General features: G+C 37.9%; 1 protein-coding gene across 1 annotated transcript in view; it reads left to right on the forward strand.

Annotated features, from left to right (window-relative positions):
- The window catches only part of LOC117730882 (voltage-dependent calcium channel subunit alpha-2/delta-2-like), a 29,050-nt gene extending 6,656 nt beyond the window's left edge, over window positions 1-22,394 (forward strand). The window contains exons 2-38 of the mRNA XM_034532935.1: window positions 2,484-2,565; window positions 6,023-6,139; window positions 6,604-6,663; window positions 8,823-8,867; window positions 9,058-9,193; window positions 9,318-9,449; window positions 9,591-9,648; window positions 9,750-9,800; window positions 11,581-11,680; window positions 11,816-11,977; window positions 12,105-12,215; window positions 12,332-12,410; window positions 14,434-14,483; window positions 14,671-14,760; window positions 14,864-14,929; window positions 15,506-15,580; window positions 15,681-15,755; window positions 15,887-15,958; window positions 16,172-16,243; window positions 16,510-16,571; window positions 16,717-16,793; window positions 16,883-16,943; window positions 17,024-17,121; window positions 17,243-17,333; window positions 17,494-17,556; window positions 17,660-17,763; window positions 18,226-18,324; window positions 18,510-18,601; window positions 18,708-18,755; window positions 19,317-19,388; window positions 19,874-20,026; window positions 20,127-20,179; window positions 20,340-20,395; window positions 20,775-20,898; window positions 20,983-21,092; window positions 21,211-21,293; window positions 22,299-22,394. Of these exons, the coding sequence (XP_034388826.1) occupies window positions 2,484-2,565; window positions 6,023-6,139; window positions 6,604-6,663; window positions 8,823-8,867; window positions 9,058-9,193; window positions 9,318-9,449; window positions 9,591-9,648; window positions 9,750-9,800; window positions 11,581-11,680; window positions 11,816-11,977; window positions 12,105-12,215; window positions 12,332-12,410; window positions 14,434-14,483; window positions 14,671-14,760; window positions 14,864-14,929; window positions 15,506-15,580; window positions 15,681-15,755; window positions 15,887-15,958; window positions 16,172-16,243; window positions 16,510-16,571; window positions 16,717-16,793; window positions 16,883-16,943; window positions 17,024-17,121; window positions 17,243-17,333; window positions 17,494-17,556; window positions 17,660-17,763; window positions 18,226-18,324; window positions 18,510-18,601; window positions 18,708-18,755; window positions 19,317-19,388; window positions 19,874-20,026; window positions 20,127-20,179; window positions 20,340-20,395; window positions 20,775-20,898; window positions 20,983-21,092; window positions 21,211-21,293; window positions 22,299-22,394 (3,175 nt within the window). The remainder of the gene's footprint in view (window positions 1-2,483; window positions 2,566-6,022; window positions 6,140-6,603; window positions 6,664-8,822; window positions 8,868-9,057; window positions 9,194-9,317; window positions 9,450-9,590; window positions 9,649-9,749; window positions 9,801-11,580; window positions 11,681-11,815; window positions 11,978-12,104; window positions 12,216-12,331; window positions 12,411-14,433; window positions 14,484-14,670; window positions 14,761-14,863; window positions 14,930-15,505; window positions 15,581-15,680; window positions 15,756-15,886; window positions 15,959-16,171; window positions 16,244-16,509; window positions 16,572-16,716; window positions 16,794-16,882; window positions 16,944-17,023; window positions 17,122-17,242; window positions 17,334-17,493; window positions 17,557-17,659; window positions 17,764-18,225; window positions 18,325-18,509; window positions 18,602-18,707; window positions 18,756-19,316; window positions 19,389-19,873; window positions 20,027-20,126; window positions 20,180-20,339; window positions 20,396-20,774; window positions 20,899-20,982; window positions 21,093-21,210; window positions 21,294-22,298) is intronic.
- Window positions 22,395-23,042: the final 648 nt, after the last annotated feature.

Raw genomic sequence — 23,042 nt, forward strand, 5'->3', positions numbered from 1 at the left:
AGGATATAATGTGGGGAAAGGTGGATGAAACTGACTGCTGTTAGTATGGGATTAGTATCGATATGCAGTCCACAGTAGCTGGTTGTAGAATACTACTGCTTTTGAATTTTTTTTCAAATCAAAACTACAAACATTAAAAAAGTTATAAGGTGCTGAAGGAATGAGTTTCTGCTTTGTTTATTGTTATTGCTTTTACTGTGCCTTTGATTACTTTTAAAGCGCTATACAAATACAATGTATTAATAACATTATTATTAAACATACCATTCATGAATTTTGAAGCTTTTACGTGGCATAAGTAAAAAAGGTAGTTTCTAACAAATGGCTAAAATGTACAGCTTCGTTATACTCAAGCGCGATTGGTGTAGTTAGTTTACAGCCTAACGTTAGCTTTTTACTTCTGACAATTGTATTTACGCTTCAAAAATCAAAAAGATGGTCTTCATTTTTGAAGGTTATCTTGTTGAACAAAATGTGTAAGTATCAAAAACGTTGGATTGCCACAGAGTTTATTTTCCGTAATAATTCAAAATCCAATCGAAAAATCTCAGTTGCTTTTTATCCAGGGAACCAGTGTGATACATGTCATTACTGCAGCACACTGCACAGAGATATGTTAAAGCATCTGTAAATATTTCAATGATCAACATATATCAAATGAAAATGTGAGAGGGGTCACTCGAAGTGATCAACCTACAGAGAAATATCACCTGAATCTGCAGCTTATTGTTAGCTGTTCGCTCACAGCTTCACTGTTTTGTTTCACACGCATACTTTTTAGGCATAAAGCCTTGTGAAGAAAAACTACCAAACAGCAGACAGATACAGTTAGAGACTAGCTGGTGAACACAGTGGAGCATTTAGCAACTACAGATACGGATGTTTCCGTCAGGAGTTGGTGGAGACCAAAATTAGAAAAACTAAAAGAGATTGAAGTATTGGATTGACATTCACCAGCGGGGCAGAAACACGGCTCAAAATGAATAACAATGTTGCTCTGTAACTGCTGGATGTGTGAATAAAAACGGATTAAGAAGTGTTTGTATATTCATTAAAAAAGATATGTCAGTTTTGCGCTCACGACTTACAGTTATTACAGTTAAGCATTTTGTGGGCGACTGTGGCTCAGTGGTAGAGCAGGGTCGTCCTTCAATCAGGGGATCGGCGGTTTGATCCCCGCCTCCGCTACTCCATGTGGATGTGTCCTTGGGCAAGTCACTTAACACCAAAATTGCTCCCGAAGCTGGGCCTACGGTGATATTGTAGCCCCTCCCATCAGTCTATGAATGGGTGTGAGTGGGAGAATGATGACGAGAAGTGTGAAAGAGCTTTGGGTGGTCGGAAGACTAGAAAAGCACTATACAAGTCCATTTACCATTTGAAATATATTAAACTTTGTGTTTGAACAAAAACAGAACCTACATTTTATTCCAGTTTATTGTCTAAAGAACAGCTTCACAAATCAAGATCATCACAGCTCCAATATCCATGAGCCATTTTCATAGTCAGTCACTGCTCTTTACGAATATCGATGTACCCATCTTGATTTTCAGCATTGTAATTTGTTGGCAGACTGTTAAACTACTCATCTCTAGAGCCACACATATACCTCTCCTTCCTTGAAATGCCTCTGCTGTTGTTACTCTTCACGCTCACAACACAGTGGATGTTTTATTCATCCTGCCTCATTAGTTGCTCTATTTTGGGAGCTGCAAAAAATTCCAGTCGCATCAATTGATCTTGGCTGTCACAGCACGTTTTAAGAGATGTTTACATACTTAGTATATAATAATGATGTGACAAATTGTATACGTTTCTTTGCTCAGGAATTATTCTTTCATAGAATTATGATGATGAGTCAACAAAGCTGATTAGGAAGCATTACTTACATTTCAAGGCTCAACCACAGGCTGTTGTCAAAGCTTCTCTTTTTTTATTCCTGTTGTCATTCAATTAATTTGTGAATTCAGCGCCGATTTGGGTGGAAACTGTGTGGTTTTTTTGCTTGAAAAAATATTGTATCAAAGAGGTGTACAAATCTGAGTTTTTTCTTTCAATTGTGTGACATAATCAGTTTCTTTTTTATTCATCCTACAAGTTTTCCTGTTCACTTCTCTTCATAGGAAATGGGCCGGATCACTGGTGCTTTATTTATTATGTTGGTTGCAGGAGGCAGATATTTCATTTATATTTCGTACATCTTGAAACAATATATATATATATATATATATATATATATATATTTTAATAAGAGCCAAAAGAAGTTGAGATATTAATGTGTTTTAGGTTTTCATTGAAGCAAGTTTTCATAATAACACACACACACACACACACACACACACACACACACACACACACACGCACATGCACATGCACATGTACTCACACACACACACACACACACACACACACACACACACACACACACACTCTTTTTCATTGTTTGTGTTGTGTGACAGTCGGCCTGTGATGTTTATCCACAGGATAATGCACTGGGCCAGACGTATCGAACAGGAGATTGACAGAGTCTTTCAGCACATCACTGGCGCTCAGCAGTTGAAAGGGGTGAGTGTGTCGCTCTCTTTGTATAGTACACAGTTCTTACTCATCATATTGCTGTATAAACTCAACAAGAAGAGCTCAGCATGCACAATAGCTGTAAATACAATAAGTTAAATAGCTAAAGATAAATAGGTGTATAAAACAAGAAAACAATTAAAGTCTACATTTCAGAAACCATTTTTTTTCTTTTTCTAATGGTTTTCTGCAACTCTTTTCGGAAATATGAGCAGCCAATAACACTGTTTTTGTTTTCCCTGCATAGACAAACTCTTTCTAATAGCTTTTATATTAATCAGATGTCTTAATTTATGCTCTGTTTTGCCAAATCTTGCTGGCACTTTGTGTATTGTTTGCAATAATTAGCCATCCTGACACATTGCATGATTCCTACAAACTGAAAAAGATGCCTGAAAACACGCCTAAACTGATCAGATTTAGAGTATCTATTATGTCACATGAAGTCATGAGCTTAATAACGCCTATATTCATGAATACTAATGCGTGGCTTTCATAAGTTGATCATGTCATCTATATGTTATTTGTTGTTAGTGGAACAATTTGTCAAGTGTTTTATTACTTTGTATTCATGCAGCGTTATCTTTCATCAAATTCCCAATCGGATCCATTTTACATTAGATTGTGCATTACTTCCATTAAGAAATTTGATATTTGGCTCTCTGCAGTGACCTGACTTCTAAACTTGGATACCCTGTAAATGAGACTCAGTGTGTACAATTCTGAAGTGTTTGTTTGGCATAGATTTTAGAAGTGGCAGACAAAACTATTGTTTTTGTAAGATATCTCAAAATCTGAACTCATAAAAGTGATCTTACCTTACCTTTTAAGGGGATAAGATATATTACTCTCTCTAAGAGAAAGGGAGCTGATTATGTGTCTATGTATACACTAGAGCTTAAACAATGAGTTGATTATTAGGTTATTCAATCAACAGAAATGTTCATAATCAATTATTCGTAATGTTCAAGCTAAATTGCCAACAAAATACAAAAGTAGTTGTTTCCAGTTTTTCAAATGTGAGGATTGCTTTTCTTTGTTTGATATTGTAGTAAACTAAATATGTTTGAGTTTTGATATTTTAGTTTTCTGATATTTTATAGACAACATTATTTAATTGACAAGAATGTAATTTGCTTATTAATTGATAATAACACTAGTTGTTGGTTGCAGCCCTAAAATAATTGTAATCAAAATCTGAAACTGAACTAAGCTGTATTGATTTTTGTGGAAGATCTGAACAAGTGCATGTTCTATGAACTGGGGTTTTAGACTTAACTATTGCCTGCATGTAAATATCCAATTTCCTTCTTCTTCAACTGATTTGTCACAGTCAAAGAGTCACGTTGGGAATATATTGCAAAATAAAGTGGCAAATGCCAAAAAACAGGACCAGAGATCATCTGTAGGGGGCAAGAGAGCTCTGCGAAGATGTGTGGGGGCGTTCCCTCAGCAGAGACAGCGGCACGTGTCTTCTCTGTTTGTGTCACAGCAGAGCAGATGGTCAGCCTGCAGTAATGCCTTGATGTGAGACTCACTTGTTCATTCAGTCCTCATTAATTCCTCTATGTTCCTGAAACACTCTGGATCTGTAAAAGAAATTGTTTCTCTCTTCCCGGAAAGCTGAGTGCATCTTGTCTTCTCGAGGAAAAGCTTGTAACTTTAATGACATTTTCAATTTCTCAACTGATGCAAAGCTGCATTTTTACATTGCAGATACTTTTGATGGCCTTTGTGATACAGCCCAGCTCTACATCATGTTTTTACCACTCAGGCTGCTTCACTACAGTTTAGCGGGACAGTTTTTGATGGTGATGCTTTTCAATAAGATCCCTCCAAATTTGTATCTTAATTTTAAATATAGCAACAATGATTATCTGGAGGTTTAGGAAAATCTGTGATGCTAATTAAAAACGCTTCAAGACCCTCTTCAAGCTCAATGCTAACGACAGCATGCTAATATGTTCACAATGACAATGCTAACATGCTGTACAATCAGACAGTTCACAGAAACACCCTGTTCATTGATGCAGGTTCCCATCTGTGTGGCTTCAAGCATTTGTTCAGTGCACAATTTGACTGATGTCTTGGAGTGCATTTGGTAAAGTCCCTTTATAGAGACAGCGATGTTATACAGCATGCAGCTTTGCTAAATATATCCATCCAAGTCATTGTCCCCATGTTCTCTCTGACGTATTTGCTCTTGAGGTAGAGAGTCTTATGGCCTTAAACCCACCAGACAGCAAGCTTAGAGCAACACACTATTGCTGTTTTGTCTGCTGAATATCTGTTCATGAACCTCTTGAACTCCCAATCATCATGGTTATTGTATGTATTAATATGTAGCTGAAGACAATGTGTGTCTAGTTAGATATTGCAGGCATATAATAAAAGGTGTTATATGTTTTTGGAGAGGTCTGAATGTGGGCAACTGCCAACTAAAGCTATGAAAGTTCCTCTTTGTGCTCCCGTTTGTGAATAGACGTGTTCTGAGCAAACAGGCAGTATTTCATGCCAAAAGGCACCAAACTTTCTCTAGAAAGTAGAAATTAGTTTGAAACAAAATAGTCACTCAGACATTTGCGGCTCAGTGTCATTCCCAGATGTATCCAGATGACCCATAAAATTCTTTGGTGTAAGAAATCATAAGGAATACTTTGTGAGCGTGTTCAAAGGCCACATTTCAGAAGATAACTGTGATGTGTGGTCTAATTTAACTTTGGGTCCTCAGGGGAAGCGCATTAAGAGCAGAATCTGGGTTAATCTGTAAATTTGAGACTCAAGTCCGAATGTAATGAAAAAGGCCAACTGTTTTTTTACACCACATTAACATAGATTTGTGTGGTTTCAATGGACTGTATGCTGCCAGTTTATTGTAGCAATATGTATAATCATTGAGGTGAATTGAGAACATAAAATAAGCCTCGATCTTCAACTTCACTGGAAGACATTATTGGCTGAGGAAACAAAGCTGACTAACATAGTGTTTGTCATTTTGGTATGGAATTCTGGTAATGTGATTCTTCTTGGTTCAAAGACAACAGACATTGTGTGTGAATAGATCACATGAAAGGATCCATATTTAGATTTGGAGTGAACACACAACGAAACAAGTGACTGTTCCCCCGTGTCCTCAGTATTCAAATATAAGAAGGATTTGCTTTTGCAAATTCATGGATTTTTGGATTATTATTATTATTATGTTCACGATTGTTCTGAGATCTTGAGCTTCAAACTTGTCTGAAAAGCTTTTGTTTCACACAGATACTGCCCATCAACTGCATTAATGATAATCCAGATTTAAGTAAAGTCATTTTAGACAATATGTCAAAGGTTCCAAATTGTCAATAACAAGATAGTAGGTCATCAGAAAAAATATTAATTGAAGGACTATTCAGTCGTTATTGCTCTTACATGTTTCACTTTTTCCATAAAAAATGAACAGATATACAATGAAGAAAGACGACGATTTAGTCTCGTGAAGAATCAGCCCCGGAAGATTGTGGAGAAAGTGGCCTCAGATATAGAGAAACTCCTGGCTAAGAAGCGCAAAGCGCTCGATGTAAGTATATTATTTCTGACAAGTATTAAATACTTTATTGATACAACTGACTGTGGATTTATTTATCTGCTACTTATTTCTTCTTGTGTTTTTAACTCTACATGGTTACTTTTTTCTGCAAATGAAGTGATCACTCTCAGTACTACATTGTTCAGTTTTGAGTAAGAAAGTAAAGTAGCAGCTTCTAGCCTTTTTATTGTTTAAGTTTATATTTAGTATGTTTACATGTAATAATTACATTAAATTAGATTTATTTTGTATAGCCCAAAATCACAAATTACAAATTTGCCTCAGAGGGCTTTACAATCTGTACACATACGACATTCTCTGTCCCGGGAACTCACATCGGCACAGGAAAAACTCCCCCAACAAACCTTTAGGGAGAAACGTGTTCCTTTCCCCCTTATGAATCATACATGTCATTGTACTTGCTCCTCTAATGCTTCTCTGTTTCCAACACGTAGAGGTTAGCCAGTGAAGCAGAGCGGCTCCAGCGAGAGCATCTATGGCAGGATGGAATCAAGGTAAAATCGTAAATAACATGATATTTGAAGTTAAAATAATGCATTTGTAAACTTTGATCACAGTTAATATTACATGGACTATAGTCAGTATTACTATACTGTATCTGATCAGTTTGTATTGACACGCAAACTCCACAAACTTTAATTTATCTCTATCTGTATATGTTTTGGGGATTTTTAAAAATCCTAATTTCTTAATATAGTGGAAACATTACGCAGTCAAACACTGATGTAAATTCAAACCAGATGGGTCTGATGTCTTCAAGCACTGTGACTCTAAATGGGACAACCTGAGAGAGACAGAACATTTCCGATCCCTCAGCGCTCAGCTGGGTGAAACAGATGACCGAGTTCACTCAGCTGTGTGGCTTCGTTGAGTCCTCCACACATTGGCGTTCCACGTTACCACTCGGCCTGCTTCATTTGCCTAACAAAATGAGGTGGGGTTAACCTCATCCTCTCACATGGCCTCTCACGTTTTTCCCTGAGGCGCTGAATCCCTCTGCCATTTTAAAAGACACTGCTGGTTTTGCATGTTTGAGGCCAATCATTGAAGATGGTGTGGACTTTCAAACATTCTCATTTTCCATAACATGTATTTTAAGCATGTATTTCTAAAAAAAAAAATTCTGTCTAAAGAAGAAGATCAAATCGTGTCGAAAGGAGTCAGCTGAGGTGGTTCGGGCATCTAGTCAGGATGCCTCCTGGACGCCTCCCATTAGAGGTTTTCCGGGCACGTCCAACTGGTAGGAGGCCCCGGGGAAGACCGAGGACACGCTGGAGGGATTATATCTCCCGGCTGGCCTTGGAACGCCTCGGGATCCCCCAGAATGAGCTGGAAAGTGTTGCGGGTGAGAGGGAAGCCTGGGTCGGCCTGCTGAACCTGCTGCCACCGCGACCCGACCCCGGATAAGTGGGTGATAATGGATGGATGGATGGAAGAAGATCAATACCAATCTTGTGTTTACTCGCGAAATATGAACTGGTTAATTTAGCTTTGCATAAAAACTGGAAACAGCGACCTTGTATTCATCCAAAGGTAACATCTGCTCCCAGGAGTAAGAGCCAAATTATAATGCCTCCCTTTTTATTGATTAAAAAATCATTTAGGTTTGAGCATCGTGAGATTGTCAAGATTCCCGCCCCTAAATATTTCTTAATGCATCTTTTATCCATATAAAACAGGTGAAACATTTTCTAAAGGATTGAAACACTGCACACACTGCAGATACCTCTGATGACTCTATTAATCTATATTAATCAAAGCAAGAAGACAAATAGCCATCAGAAAGACATGTCATATTATGTGAAATGTGATATAGGCTATGGCGCTCTTTGGAGATAAGATTTGGTAATCTTAATAAAAAATAAGCAGCATCCGAGTGGATGTCCGACTTATTCTGAAGTATGTTCGTGTCTCTTCAGAAAGTAAGACTAACAGATGGCGATGCTCTATCCAAGCCCAGCAGCTTGTCTACTGATTCAAATGTGAGAGTACTGATCCGAAAACAAGAGCAAACATTTGGTGGTTACAGCTTCATAAATGCAAGGATTTAAGACTTTTCTCTGTTTCATGTCATTGTAAACTAACCAAGCAACTTTGAGATATAACTTTGGGATGTGGTAACTTTTGATGCACATTTGTCGTAAGTGTTGCCATGTTACAGATGGAATGATAGATTAATTAATTAAAATTAAATAATAGCCTACTGCATGTTACTTATATGTTATGATGCTGGTGTAAGCCATAGTTTCTGTCAGTCAGAGTAACGTATTAAATCATTAGTTGTGTAACTATTCTGTAATGATATACCATATTTGACACCTTTATAATTTTGATAATATGCATTTTGTAAGTACATTTTTCTAGGCAAAACCTATATTCTACATTCATTTAATTCATCGTACATTTTGGCATTTTTTTTGTAAAAAGCTGAGGTTATCCTGAAAGAGAACATGCATTCTGTCCATATTTGAACAAAAATGCAGTTTTGAAGATTATTATGGTTAATCAAAACAATCTTTGGTTGCAATCCTAATTAAGTAGCCTCCATGTGTCTAGAGGACCTGACCTGTACCATATTTAATGACTACTACTCCTCATGCTGTTTCACAGTCAACATTGCAGCCTCCTTATGTCTGCATCTGTTTTCTCCTAGGAGCTGGACATGGCTTATTATGACTCCAAGGCAGAGCTGGACTATGTAAGTCGGAGACCTATAAACAGATTGGTCTGCTTTGTTTATATTTATTTAGGCCATTTGACAGGAAATAGATTAATTGATGTGTTGTGTCTCATTTGAAAAAAGTCTTAAAACACACAAAGTCATTGTAATAGTGCTGATGAAAATATGATGGTTAATGTGACATGCATGCTTTTTCGTGTTCGCATAGTACTCCATGGATGGAGAAGGAGAGGTGGAAAATCCTTCACACATCAAGCTGGAGTTTGTCTATGATCCAAACTTCAAAAATAATGTCAACTATTCCTACACAGCTGTTCAGATTCCCACGGATATTTATAAAGGAGGCAAGTGAAGTTCTGATTATATTATTTATTACTCGGAAAGATGTCATATGCTGGTGATTTAATTTGATTTATTTTGCATATTTTAAGGAGTATATCTCAGAAATGTCTACTTTTTTCTAATCAGCTCCAGTTATTCTGAATGAGTTGAACTGGACGCAGGCGCTGGAGAAAGTCTTCATGGAGAACAGTCAGGAGGATCCATCACTGCTGTGGCAAGCGTTCGGGAGTGCTACTGGTGTCACTCGCTACTACCCAGGTAACCTTTAACAACCATGCCTGTGATTCTGAACCTCATGTTGAATATGAATGGTGAAGGGACATTTTAAATGGACGAAACAAGGGCTAACTCAAATGTACATAAACAGTATCAGGGAAATGGTCTTTTAATTTTTTTCAGCTACACCTTGGAAAGCTCCCGATAAAATCGATTTGTATGACGTCAGGAGGAGACCCTGGTACAGTATGCTGCCTAAAACATATTTCCATGTCCGCCTATCACAGGTGCAGTGGATTTACAGGGTTGACATACTGCGTCCTCTCTTTTTCTTTTCCACAGGTACATCCAGGGAGCCTCATCCCCAAAAGATATGATCATTCTTGTTGATGTGTAAGTAATACATTTTGTTAACACATTTTCTTGGGTTTAGTAATTGGCTAACTTATGAATGTATCATAGGTCTACTGGCAAAAAATACATGCATGTTGCTTCTGCCTGCTTATGTAGCTGTGAATTAAAAAACAAATTTACAGAACTGTTGCTTTCTTTTCCAGTTTTAAATAATGAACAATCCATTTGTGAAGTTTTCCTCAGCCTTGTTTGCACTTCTGTCTCACTCACAAGTGAAATAGACCATCTGTGGTGTTATTTCATACAAGTGAGCAGCTTATTGGTGCTTCTGGTCCTAGAGGCCAGCAAATTAGAGAAACACGCCAGACTAAAGTTGAATTGTAGTGGAAAAACAGTGCACCTGTCACTAACTGCACTAAAACCAGCTGAGAGTGCAGCTCATATTGCTTATCATGTTTACACACACTAAAGGTCAAGTTAGAGATAATTCCGACACAAGAACCCAATCGAAATATGTTGTACATGATGTTGTTTAGTAACAGTCTCTAACTGGATTAAAGTAATGCGATACAACATGTTAATTAGTAAGCTTCAAAGGTGCTGATAGGTGGATTTTGTTACCATAGGACAGAACATTTAACAGACAGACACAAAAGTACTATTACAGTAGAGTGTGTGTTGCTGAGTGTCATCAAACCCATGATCACGGTTGAGTACAGTATCCTGTTGTTGTCACTGTGTAGTCCCCCTTGTCCTATTGTGATGGTAATGTTGCGTTCATTGGAAGTGTTATTAAGTTAAATGAGGAAAATAGGAGAGTAGCACTCATGAGCGACCTTTCATCAACATGTGCATCAAGATAGTGGTAGAGACAGTGGTGTATTGAGGTACACAAATAAAACAATTAGCAATGAACAATGGAATGGAATTATTTTTCACCCATATGGAAGAAATGCTGCTGAATAGGGTATAGGCCTCAAAAGCTGAAAATCATTTGCTCTATATTTATTAATTCAAACAGTATTTAGAGACATCAGAGTATATTTGCTCAATAGTGTTTGTCCGTATTTTCATTTTAGGTTATTTAAGGTTGTTTGTACTTATAAATTTAGCAGCAAAAAATAACCTTAATGCAATCCCATTTAAAATGTTGTTTGGGAAAAACAAACAGTTCATTAGCAAAATACATTAGTGTGTTCCTCTGTGGACAGCAAAACATGAATTACAAACAAATAGCCGCAGAAAAATATTTATCAATCTGATAAATCACTGCGCCAGGGGAAATCATGTCTGTGATTGAACATCTGGAGGAAACACATGTAAGTTTTCAGCACTGCTGAAGACTTAAGTCGGGCGCTCAGAAGCAGTGAGTGTGCATTGTTATTAAAGCAGATTTGATTTTTTTAAATGTTTTAGCAAGGAAGTTTAAACGTTTACCAAAATATCTTCTATATTATAATTTGTTTTCGTAAAAAGTAAATGATTTAACAATCCAACCACTGCTGTTTTTGTTGATTATTTACTCACATATCCTCCATTGTTGTGGGGACACAAGTGCACAACTAATTGGCACGAAATGTGTCTTCAAGATCCTCAAGATTAGGTCCATATTCCCAGCACTTTACTCAAATCAACTGCATCTGGACTCATTGTGCACACCTTCCATTTTAGTAAATACTTCACTAAAACGGGCTGCTGCATAATTTTGCAGACCCAAAAGATTGCATGTGAAGATTGCAAGTAAAATGAGCTTTTTGTTGGTGTTACATGTATTAGTATTTGAGCATGTGGTTGGGATGATACATGTGTTGTTCCTCAGGAGCGGCAGTGTCAGTGGACTCACCCTGAAGCTCATCAAAGCGTCGGTGATAGAAATGCTGGACACTTTGTCTGATGATGACTATGTCAATGTGGCCAGGGTTAGTATCTGCTACACTCACTCACTTGCTATCACTCATTCTATCATTTCACATGTCTCTATCTTTGTTCACTTGTTTCCTTAACTTAAGTTTTTACATATTGAAGCACAAACTTTGTCCGTCGTTGTGTTTCAGTTCAACGAGAAGGCCGAGGCTGTGGTTCCCTGCTTCAAACATCTCGTCCAGGCTAACGTGCGCAACAAAAAGATCTTCAAGGATGAAGTGCAGCAGATGCAGGCTAAAGGCACCACTGACTACAAGTCTGGTTTTCATTTTGCCTTCAACCAGCTGTTAAATGTGAGTCACACAAATAATTTACATAGACCTGAGATTATGTCAATAGTAACGTCTCCACACAGTTTTACTAGATTGACCAACGATCATGTTCCCTCTCATACATCTCCCTTTTAAATGTATTTTTCAGAAGACAAATATTCCTCGGGCCAACTGCAATAAAATAATCATGCTGTTTACTGATGGAGGAGAGGACAGAGCTCAGGATGTCTTCATGCAATACAACTGGCCCAACAAAACGGTTGGTGTCTTCTGCCCATAACAGACACCTTTCACCTGCATCCAGCATGTTTGCACCATGGTGTCTTGACCACCCTCTAAAAGCTTTTATGTTTTTCTTCCTTTGTTCCTCTGAAGGTTCGAGTTTTCACCTTTTCTGTGGGTCAACACAACTATGATGTTACACCTTTACAGTGGATCGCATGCACCAATAAAGGTGAGTTACAAACAAGTTTTCATACACTCAATTTGACCATCGTAGAACCAATTTGTAATACTATTTGGCTGTTTATTTTCCTCAGCAATTGTGATATGATTAAAACACATATCCTTGTATTTCACACATTTTTTAGTTGCTTACTTAGTTGGTACAAGTACCCCCCTGGTTAGGAATCACTGCAGTAGAGTTATGAAATTACACAATACAAATGAAAATGTGCCATGTTATGAAAGGATCCCTCTCTCCAGATGGACAGAAGTACAATAGATGTCATGTGTACAGAATGAACAACAGAGCTACAACACAATCAATACATATGACATAAATTATCAATATAATGAGAGTATTAGTCATGATGAAAAAGTTACCAAAAATAACAGCAACAGAGGACATAGTAGAATAATTATAATAAAAGCAGTAATGGTATTGGCAATACTAATTGCAATGCAACTAGCAATAACAATGATAATAGCAGAAGGTGTCGGGCAGGACCAGGGTCCAGATAAAACCCAGATCCATGGAAACCTAAAAGGCGAGAAATCACAAAGACTCCGGAGAAGGAGCAAAGTTAGTATTGTGCATTAATGGTGCATGAATTCATACAGAAGGAAATAGAGAAGTGTGGGCGTCAGCAGGGCTGAGGCAGGAGGCAGGATCAGGGTCCAGATATAACCTCGATCCATGGAAACCTGTGAGGTGAGAGAGCACAAACAAGTAGTCACTAATGGCATGTGTAAAGCATTAAAATAATATTAGCTAGTCTAAATGAATTTATACAATAGCCTCACATTGTCCATACTGTAAAAGAGTTGTCCGCTGTATATTTATTAATCATTAATGAGACAGAGGAACACATATAAACCACTGTGCCTAATGTACATTACAGTGCACTGACCCTACTAATGGGGCTGCCTGTCAGAGCTGTGAGCAGAGCGGAGTTGGTTCTCACAAGGCGTGGTTTGCTCACGCAGAGGTCACTGGCTTGTTCTCCCTTGGAGAATATTCATGTTCGCGAGGATGCTTTTAGTTCGTGCAAGGACGATGACTTAATGGCACCCAGCAGTTTTCCCTGAGTTTGGGTTTTGTTATTATTTATGACATAATTCAAACTGAACAAGTTATGTCTGAGGAAAACTAACTGGGCCTCTGATTATGTGCAATTGAATTGTGCTTTTAAATAATCAGGCAACATAAGGTTGTCACAGATCAATTCTAGTCATTGTATTATATTGTAGAGCTGAAACTAGTCGATTAGAGAAGCTAAGATACACTTTGATTATTCCCCAGCAGGGAAATGTGGTTGTTGCAGCAGTAAGGAATTAAATGAATACTGAATAAAATAGAAAGTAACACAAATTAATAATAACTGGTACATAAACTGAAATAGAAATAGAATAAAAAGATAAACTACACTATATGAAAATCAATCAACATCTGCAACTTTTTGATAATTGAGAAATTATTTCATTAATTTTTTTATAAAAATGTAAAACATTAAACAGTTAATTGTTGGGCTGCTTTTCTTTGACATACATGATTATAAACATATACATATATTTTGATTTTGGACTGTTAATTGGTCAAAACAAGATATTTTAAGACACATTGTTTTACTTATCTATCTATATATCATGTAAAGTAATAGAGTAATTGAGAAACTAATCAATAGATAAATTGATAAAGAATATAATCAGTAGTTTCAGCCATATTGCAATGAAACATGACAAATAATGAAGATTCTGATAATAAATTAGGTTTCAGGTTCAGCAGGAGCTTTTAGTTCAGACTTAACTGATCTAAAGGTCTTCACTTAACTGTGTAGATAGATATTCATCAGTTTAAAGCTCAGTGGCATTCCTCTCTCTCTCTCAATCTGTGAAAGTTAATTGTCTAGTAACATCAAGTAAAATCTGAAATATTCACGAGCACCACTCTTGTGTTTTTTTTTCTGATAGCATCGCTCACACATGCTCTTCCTCTCTCTCTCTCTCTCCATTTTTATCTCTTTGTTGCTTGCCAGGTTACTATTTTGAGATCCGGTCCATCTGTGCTATAAGGATTAACACCCAGGTGGGTTCGTCTAGTGCCTCTGACACAGCTGACCCCCCTGTTCACTGTTTCAAAATCTCCTTGTGGCGCTCACTCGCTGTGTAGAAACATCTACTTCCATTTGTGTGCACACCCATTCTCCCTGTGGCCTGATGTTGTAGGTGGTCTTGAAGCTTCAGTCAGTCACATATCTCTTTTGTTTGGTCAGGAGTACCTCGACGTGCTGGGGCGTCCCATGGTGCTGGCAGGCAGTGATGCCAAGCAGGTTCAGTGGACGAATGTGTACCAGGATGCTTTGGTAAGACTGCATGACCTGGTTGGCTGGATGTGATTACATATAGTATGCACCAAACATACAGTACATACACACTGAATAATTGATATGTTTTGGGACTCTGTAGGGTCTTGGAATGGTAGTAACTGGGACTATGCCCGTATTTAATCTCACCATGGATGGAAACTCACAGGTAACAAAACTTGTAATTATATGAATGTTTGAGTGTTTTTTATGGAACAGGTTATGGTCACTTTCGCTTTTCATTATTTCAAAGGCAGAACGTTGCAATGTATGTATATCTTAGAATACTAAATAACTACCTTTTTAAATACGCTTATTTGCTTATGTTGCCAAAAGTGAGATGATTAGATTGATGCCACTCTTATGACTGTACGGTAATATTAAGTTACTGTGGCTTAGCATAGTAGTGGAACTTAGGAGAAATAGCTAGCCTGGCTCTGTCCTAAGGTAACACAGCTCACCGACCAGCTCCTCTAAAATAATATATTTTTGTTGGTCCCCCATACAAAAACTGAATTGTAAAAACAACAAGTTTTGTTTTGTGTCTGGATATGTGCCTTGACTATCTCTTGGCCAGGCAAAGTGACTTCTGAGCTAAGAGCCTACTGGCAGCTACATATTTACCAGACAGACATGAGAGTGGGATCAATAGTCTCATCCAATATTCAGCAACAAAGAGAAAAGGCATATTTCTCAAAATGGCAAATAATTCCTTAAACCAGCTGTATGTGTTTTATCTGACCAGAATCAGCTGATATTAGGTGTCATGGGGGTGGACGTGCATCTAGATGAGATAAAGCGCCTAACACCACGGTACAATGTATGTACATCTCATTAGCACTATTAATAGCCACATTTTTCATAATTTGTACCCACTGACACATCACTGCTAATCCTTGCTTTTAATATTTTCTCAACAGCTTGGAGCCAATGGATACATATTTGCCATTGATCCAAATGGATATCTTCTCCTTCACCCTAACCTTCAGCCAAAGGTGGTGTATATTAAACATTATTTATTAAAAAAATAAATAGATATGTATAGTTTAGATAATTATGATGCTGGTAAACCTGTCCTACATATGATGTTTTTGTAAATGTGTTTTTCTCACTTGACGCCTCTCAGCCGGTGAACCTCCCTGAGCCTGTGACGCTGGACTTCCTGGATGCAGAGGTGGAGGACAGCAATAAAGAGGAGGTGAGCACTAAGTGGCAAGGGGAACTAAATACTTTCTGGTTTCAGGCATTTTCTCTTCCATGTTCTTGTTGTTCAAAGTTCTTACTGGGTCAGTGAACAACATTATCTGCCTCCAGATAATTGGCAAATCAGCTAAAGGCTAAAGTTAACTAAAGGCCCCACGCTAAATGTTTTATGTCTGAAGAAGAAACACTTTTTATTTTAATTTTCTAGATCCGGCGACAAATGATTGATGGAAGACCAGGTGAAATGCAGGTCAAAACTCTAGTCAAGTCAATCGAAGAGGCAAGTAAATTCTCTTTCTGAATATCTCCACACATTTCAAAACATTCCTAACTTACGCTTGTTAAATTTAGATGTTGGACTTAGCGCCTGTATTAAAAGAGTGATAACGTGTTCCAATCGTGTGTTGAATTGTAGTTTTGATTCAGCCTTACAATTCTCCAAACAATCATCCAAACACGGTACAAAAACAAAATGACCTGAAGTAAACTGATAGACTGTAACCTGTTAGTTGACTGAAGTGTCCTCAAATGTTTCCTGTACTGTAGAAGTACATTGACGATGTATACAGGAGTTACACCTGGACTCCTATCAACGGCACAGATTACAGGTGAGGAGTTACAATGTCATGATTTATAAATAATAACCAACCAGCTGTGGCCTGATGAGGATGCACACAAAGATGTATTTACTCTCCTTTCCTCTCTCGGTCTTCTCATTCTCGTGTGTCCCTGTTGGGATGCCGCCACCTGCAGTCTTGGTCTGGTATTACCCCCCTACAATGAATACTTCATCCAGGCAGACCTGAGTGATGTGATGCTGCAGCTCCAGTGTGAGTACAGAGAGTCAATATTCTGTTTTATAAGATGTAACACAAAGAGGAGATGAACAGAACTAACATCACCCTCTGCCTTGATACAGATATGCAGTCACTCCTGCCCAGCTCCTTTGAATCCTCAGGACACGTGTTTCTGGCTCCCAGGTGACTACCATCTCTCTTTATATTTCTCAATCTGTTAGGGAAGGGAAATGTTTCATTATTTATGTCCTCTCTTTCTACAGGGAATATTGCAAACGTCTGCATCTTTCTGACAACAACACCCAGTTTTTGCAGAACTTCCTCTCGCTCATGCTGGACATTTCTCCAGAATCTGATGAGTGTGAGTGTGTTAACAGCATTACGTAGTTAGCAATATTTGCCACTGCTGTCCTTGCACAGAGGAGATCATATAATAATAAATATAATGATGAATATACTTATATATGTATTTTTTGTTTTAGGTGATCAAGGCCTCATCCACAACCTGATTTTGGATTCTAGGATTATCGGGCAGCTGGCCTCTCGTGTTTGGAAGAACAAGGACCTGAATTCGTGAGTCAACTTGTTGTTGTTGCTTTACATAACATTCTCACGCACCATCTACCATCATAAAAAACATAAAGAAACACTTTGTGCAAATTAACAGCAATCTGCTTTGATGGTATCACAGTATCACAAACAGAGCTGGCTGATTAAAAAGTCATTGTTACAGGTACGGCTTCCTGGCTGTATTTGCGTCCACTGATGGAGGAATAACACGTGTTTTCCCCAACTTGTGAGTAAGACAAGCAGAGAAATATGTAGTAATCTCACAAATATTACTTCTATAAACTGTTTGTAAAACAACATTTGGAATGATTTGTGTTGTGTTTGTACAGAGCTGCTGAGTCATGGGATGAGGATCCCGAACCCTTCAATTCAAATTATTATAGACGGAGCCTCGACAACAAAGGCTACATGTTCAGAGCTCCATCCAGATCCTGTGAGTAACTGTGAAAACACTTCTTAATGTGGTTACAATAAAGATGTTTAGGATAGCAGTGGATCAAATGACTATGATGATGACTCTGTATATGTGAAAGGGGTCACTCATAGTGATGAACCGACAGATAATTATGATCCATCTCTGCAGATTCCCATTAACACTGCAGAGCTTTATGGGATCTTACAGCTAATTTTTGGGTTTTACGGCCCATGAATCTAAAAACCCACCGTACACTGTTCAGCACCAATCGACAAGCTGACAAGGTCAAGCCTAGCTGGTGAACACAGTGGAGAACTTAGCAGCTTCAGAGTTGTATGTTTCTCTCTGGAGTTGGTGGAGACCAATGCAAAACTGAAAGTGAATAACATGACAATAAATGAAGGATAATGCTCCGTAATTGCTGAATGTGTAAATAAACAGAAATTCACCATATTAATTCATAATGTTGTTTGTGAACAGCGTTAGACGACCCTGTAGGTGCAGAAAATGGCACCGTTGGAATTCTGGTTAGTTCGGCCGTGGAGGTTAATTTAGGAGGCAAACTGCTCAAACCTTCAGGTAAGAAAAATGCTGTTATGTGTGAGACTTAGTGTGGTATTATCAGGTGTTATGTGGGATTCCCAGGACTATTCTTTTATCTAAAATATGTCTTCAGTTGTTTCAGCTACCTCTGTTTTGTACTCTTCTCCCGAAAACGCTGCTTCTTGCTGTCTGGTGCTGATCCTGTGGATGTTGCCACTAAGTGGTCGGAGTGAAGCTGGACTTGGAGGCGTGGGTGGACAAGTTTAAGATCCTGGCCAGCAATGTGTCAGACAGTCGACAGGGCTCACACAAGGTACATCGCTGGCCCACTAAATACTAATCACTAATTACTTCATCAGACTGCATTTACTGCAACTAAAGTGACATTATTGTCTCACTACATGTTTTTGTTGAAACAGTGTGGACCATCCAGAAGCTGTGAGATGGACTGTGAAGTGAACACTGACGTAAGAAGGATTTGTAGATTGTAGCAGGCCTGCAACTTCAGTCAGATAATGTCCTCAGTTTGTGACCACAATTGCATTATTTAGAGATTCATTGTGTTCCTAAATATATACTCTTGTAATGATTTATTTGGTCTGTTGCTTAGAGGAAACTTTGTGAACAGTTTATAAACCAGCTTTATTCTGTTTTGACATTGAATTACTAGAAAACCTGTGTGTAAATATATTATCATTTTATATAATATATATTGGCTTGCTTTTACATGGAGTCTGGCATGCTTAATTAACAACCAAATGACTCATACGAAAAAGTTTTTTTTAGCAGTTTGATATATTTGTATATAGAAAATAATTCATATACTCCTTTTGCATGTATGAAAGACATATTATACATTCATTGAATTTCAGCTTTGAACACTTGCCTGCAGGTGTTTACAGTTGGCTGTCTTCTCTTAGATCGAGTCAACCTGTATCTTGAGGTTGTCTGTGCTGTTGCTGCTCAGTAATAAAGTAAAGAGTTAAAACACTTCTCACTTGATGTACACTGTGCTGTGTTGTTTGTAGGACCTCCTCTGTTATCTCATTGATGATGGTGGATTCCTGGTTATGTCAAATCAAAGAGATCATTGGAAAAAGGTATGTCTTTGTGTAGTAATGTGCTTTAGTCTTTAATACTGTAGGATGTCATGTTCTATCTACTTTTAGAAGAAAGTAGATAGTATCTTTCACTATGTTTTAAAAGTGAGGCAAAACTAAAGGTTTGAAAAACTAATCATGTTTTGTGAGTTTTTTTCATCAACCTAGCTATTGTGAATGGTGTTATTGTTATTTCATTTTTTACATCATATTTACATTGTTTACTAACGTTGACGCTTTTATCCAAAGCGACTTACAACAAGTGCATTCAGGTTACAGGTATTTATCGACGAAATACATTTGAATTTGCTTCAGGTCATAGCAGTTAAGTTCAGTTGTAGGGCCAAATAACTGAAACAACAATAGAGTCAAGAAAGTAACAAGTGGAAAACTTGAACACAGTTTATGTTAAGCCACCATGGGGCGCTGCCTCCCTTATGTTTTGTCTCTGTACCTGTCTTTCTATTTTCCTTCATCCATCACAGATTGGTCTTTTCTTTGGTGATGTTGACCCTTACCTGATGCATGCACTCTACAACAACTCCATCTTCAATCGCCGTCAGTCTTTCCACTACCAGTCTGCATGTGAACCAATCAGCAGCAGCCATACTGGTGCAGCACCAAGGGGCATCTTTGTGGTAAGAGATCACCTGCAGATTTTAGATTCAGGAACATTTTACAACGTTTTGAGTTGCTGGAAGGTTCTTATCTGTTTCCACTGTAACCATGTTTCTGTAGCCCTCCATTGCTGATATCCTCAGCTTGGCCTGGTGGACTTCCACGGTGGCATGGTGAGACTTTGTGTACTGCAAATCAAACCGCACCTTTAAAACTTTCTTAACTCTGTATAAACGTCTGCACATGAAACCAGTAGCTGTGACATATTTAATGGTATTTATTGATGTTTACAGATTGTATTTCATTTAAAGTGCAATGTGAACACTTTGTTAGGTCTGTGACCCAGCAGCTGCTATATGGACTCGCCTACAACAGCTGGCTCTACCAAGGTGGATTTGTGCATCCCCACACATTCTTATGTGCACATGAATATCTGTGCTATTACTTTGTTTTTATGTTAACAATGATACAAATTGGATGAAAAAAGTCACTTCTACAAACATATCACAAGCAGCTCATTTCCATTTTGTCCTTATTTTTTGCCTCAAACTTCTGTTACCAGAAACATGTTCTGAGCTGACCTCATTAAATTTATTTTTTATTTATTTTTTATTAACAGTGAAGTGTGTTCTTGCAACAACATTTAGATAAGTGTGTACATTTAAACCAGTTTTCTTCTATTTAGAACATCTTAGTCTCAATAAAATAAAAAAAAGAACTTAAAAATATTCTAAACATGAAATAATGTGTTCAACTGTTGTGTTCTAGATGATCTCCTGGTTGAAGGTTTTGAAACAAGGGAAAGCAGCTGTGTGACCATCCAAAGCCAGTTCTACTTTACAAACACCACCAACTCCTACAATGTGCTGCAGGACTGTGGAAACTGCTCACGGTCAGCAGAATGTGTTTGCACTCTCATACCTGTACTGTACGAACTGTAAAGGGTTGCCTTAATATCCATCACTGTCCACCACAGGCTTTTTCACGCTAAACGGATAGAAAATACTAACCTCCTCTTTGTGGTCGCTGAGACGCTCCCCTGCAGCTCATGTGAGATAGAGAGATTGACGCAGATCAAGACAGAGTGTATCCTTTTCATGCTCACACACTCGGTGGTGCTTTCATTTGCGCTGAACATGGAAATCTCTTCAATCGTGTGGGGCAGGTATGTTAACTGTAACCACCCTTGACTAAAAACAAACAGTTCAGGAGGAGAATCCATGCGAAGTACTGAGCAACGCACGATATCGTAAAGGCCCGACATCCTGCTTTGACTACAGTGCCTTAGTAAGTAGATATACTATAAATACTTAATTATATGTGTGCCTCAATCCTGAGTGTGCGATGTGCCATTTTTTGCACATAATTCTTTTTTTTTTTAAACACATAAGATATATTTCATTGGAAACAAACGAGAATATGCCCTCTTTGTGTCACAGCTCTGTACACTCACAAATTCTAGTTCAATAAATAAATATAAATTAGCCTCTACCTAGCTAACTTGGTCTGAAGCTAGCTAACCTCTCCAGATAAACAGTAGCGAACTAAGCGAGTTGGCTACACAGCCAAAGCATGACTCATTCATGTAGTTCATTTAAAGAGAAAACCGTGCCACTAAAACAGACTGTTACATCATTTTAAAAGCATGAGGTGAACAGTAATTAATGGTAATAGAATTTAATTAACAATCATAATACTGCGTAGCTATACATTATAAAACCAACTAGATTACTTAGCTACTGCTAATTTGGCAGAAGAAACTAACTAACAAGATAGCTAGGTAACTGAAGCCCAGACTTTCAAGTAAAGCTGCCATAATTCTCCATTAGACCTGCTTGTCAGAATCTGATATCCACAATAACTTAACCGTATTATTGGCCAACTGTGCAGAGGCGAGAAAGGAGCTTGAGTTTGAACTTCTCTCTTTTTGCTCTCTACTTGTATTCATGATAGTGAAGTATCATGAAGTGTTTCTGTCACTTTCTATGTGAACAACACCATGAAAATGTGCCACATTATCCCCATATTTCCACAAAAGCACATCCCCCGTCTTTATGACTATTCACTCCACATTGTGCTATTAACACTTTTGATTTCACACATTCTACAAACTGTAATGTATATGCTCGCAAAATATCTGTTTCTGATTTTATAATTTTCTCTATTATAAATGTCACATTGAACTCTTAGAAATGAGGCACACATTCCATTCATAGTGTACAAGTATTTGATGTACAAGTGATGAATAATTTGCTTTGGAAATATAGTATTTATTGTTAACTCTCGTTGCAGGAAAACACGTCTGAGTGTGGGCGAGGTTGTGCACTACAATCCTCTATTGGAGTCCTTCTCTTTATTCAGCTTACTCTGCCTCTTTTTCATCTCTGACACGTGCAAACGCTCTAACTGACATCTTTCATCACTTTGGGTTTAGGCTCGGATCTACTGAAGGTCAGATCAGACAGCTTCTGCAAAATTATAATTTGTTGATGTACAAACGTCACACAGTGCATTTGTGCTTGAAGAAAACGTGCAGAACAGCTCTTAGTGTTTATTGCCTTATAGCTTATGCATTTTTTGGTGTTTCAGGGCTTGCTTGAGTGCAAATTATAGAATGTGTCGAGTGTGCATGCTACTTAAACCAAGACCAGCATGTTTACATTTTTTGCACACATGCTCAGCCATGTAAGCAACCACCAAAAAGTCAAGGAGGCAGCTGAAATACACTTGTAACGGGCCAATAAGTGATCATCCAGCAGGAACAAACGTCAATCGGAATTTGAGGTTTAATTCTGGTGGTGAAATTACAAAAGATCTAAAACTCACAGTGGTGGAAAGAAGTATTCAAGTTTTTATTACGTTGCTCTGGAGATACCATAAAAAGTAATGCAGTCAAGATTTTACTTCAGTAAAGAAGTACGAGCAACAAACGTTACTTGAAAATAGTTATTTGACAGCAGAATGGGTCCAATCAGTGTTATCTCCACATATCATGCATTGTATTATCAGGTTATTATTACTGATGTATTAAGCATC

This window comes from Cyclopterus lumpus, chromosome 5, assembly GCF_009769545.1.
Source record: "Cyclopterus lumpus isolate fCycLum1 chromosome 5, fCycLum1.pri, whole genome shotgun sequence".
NCBI lineage: Eukaryota > Metazoa > Chordata > Actinopteri > Perciformes > Cyclopteridae > Cyclopterus > Cyclopterus lumpus.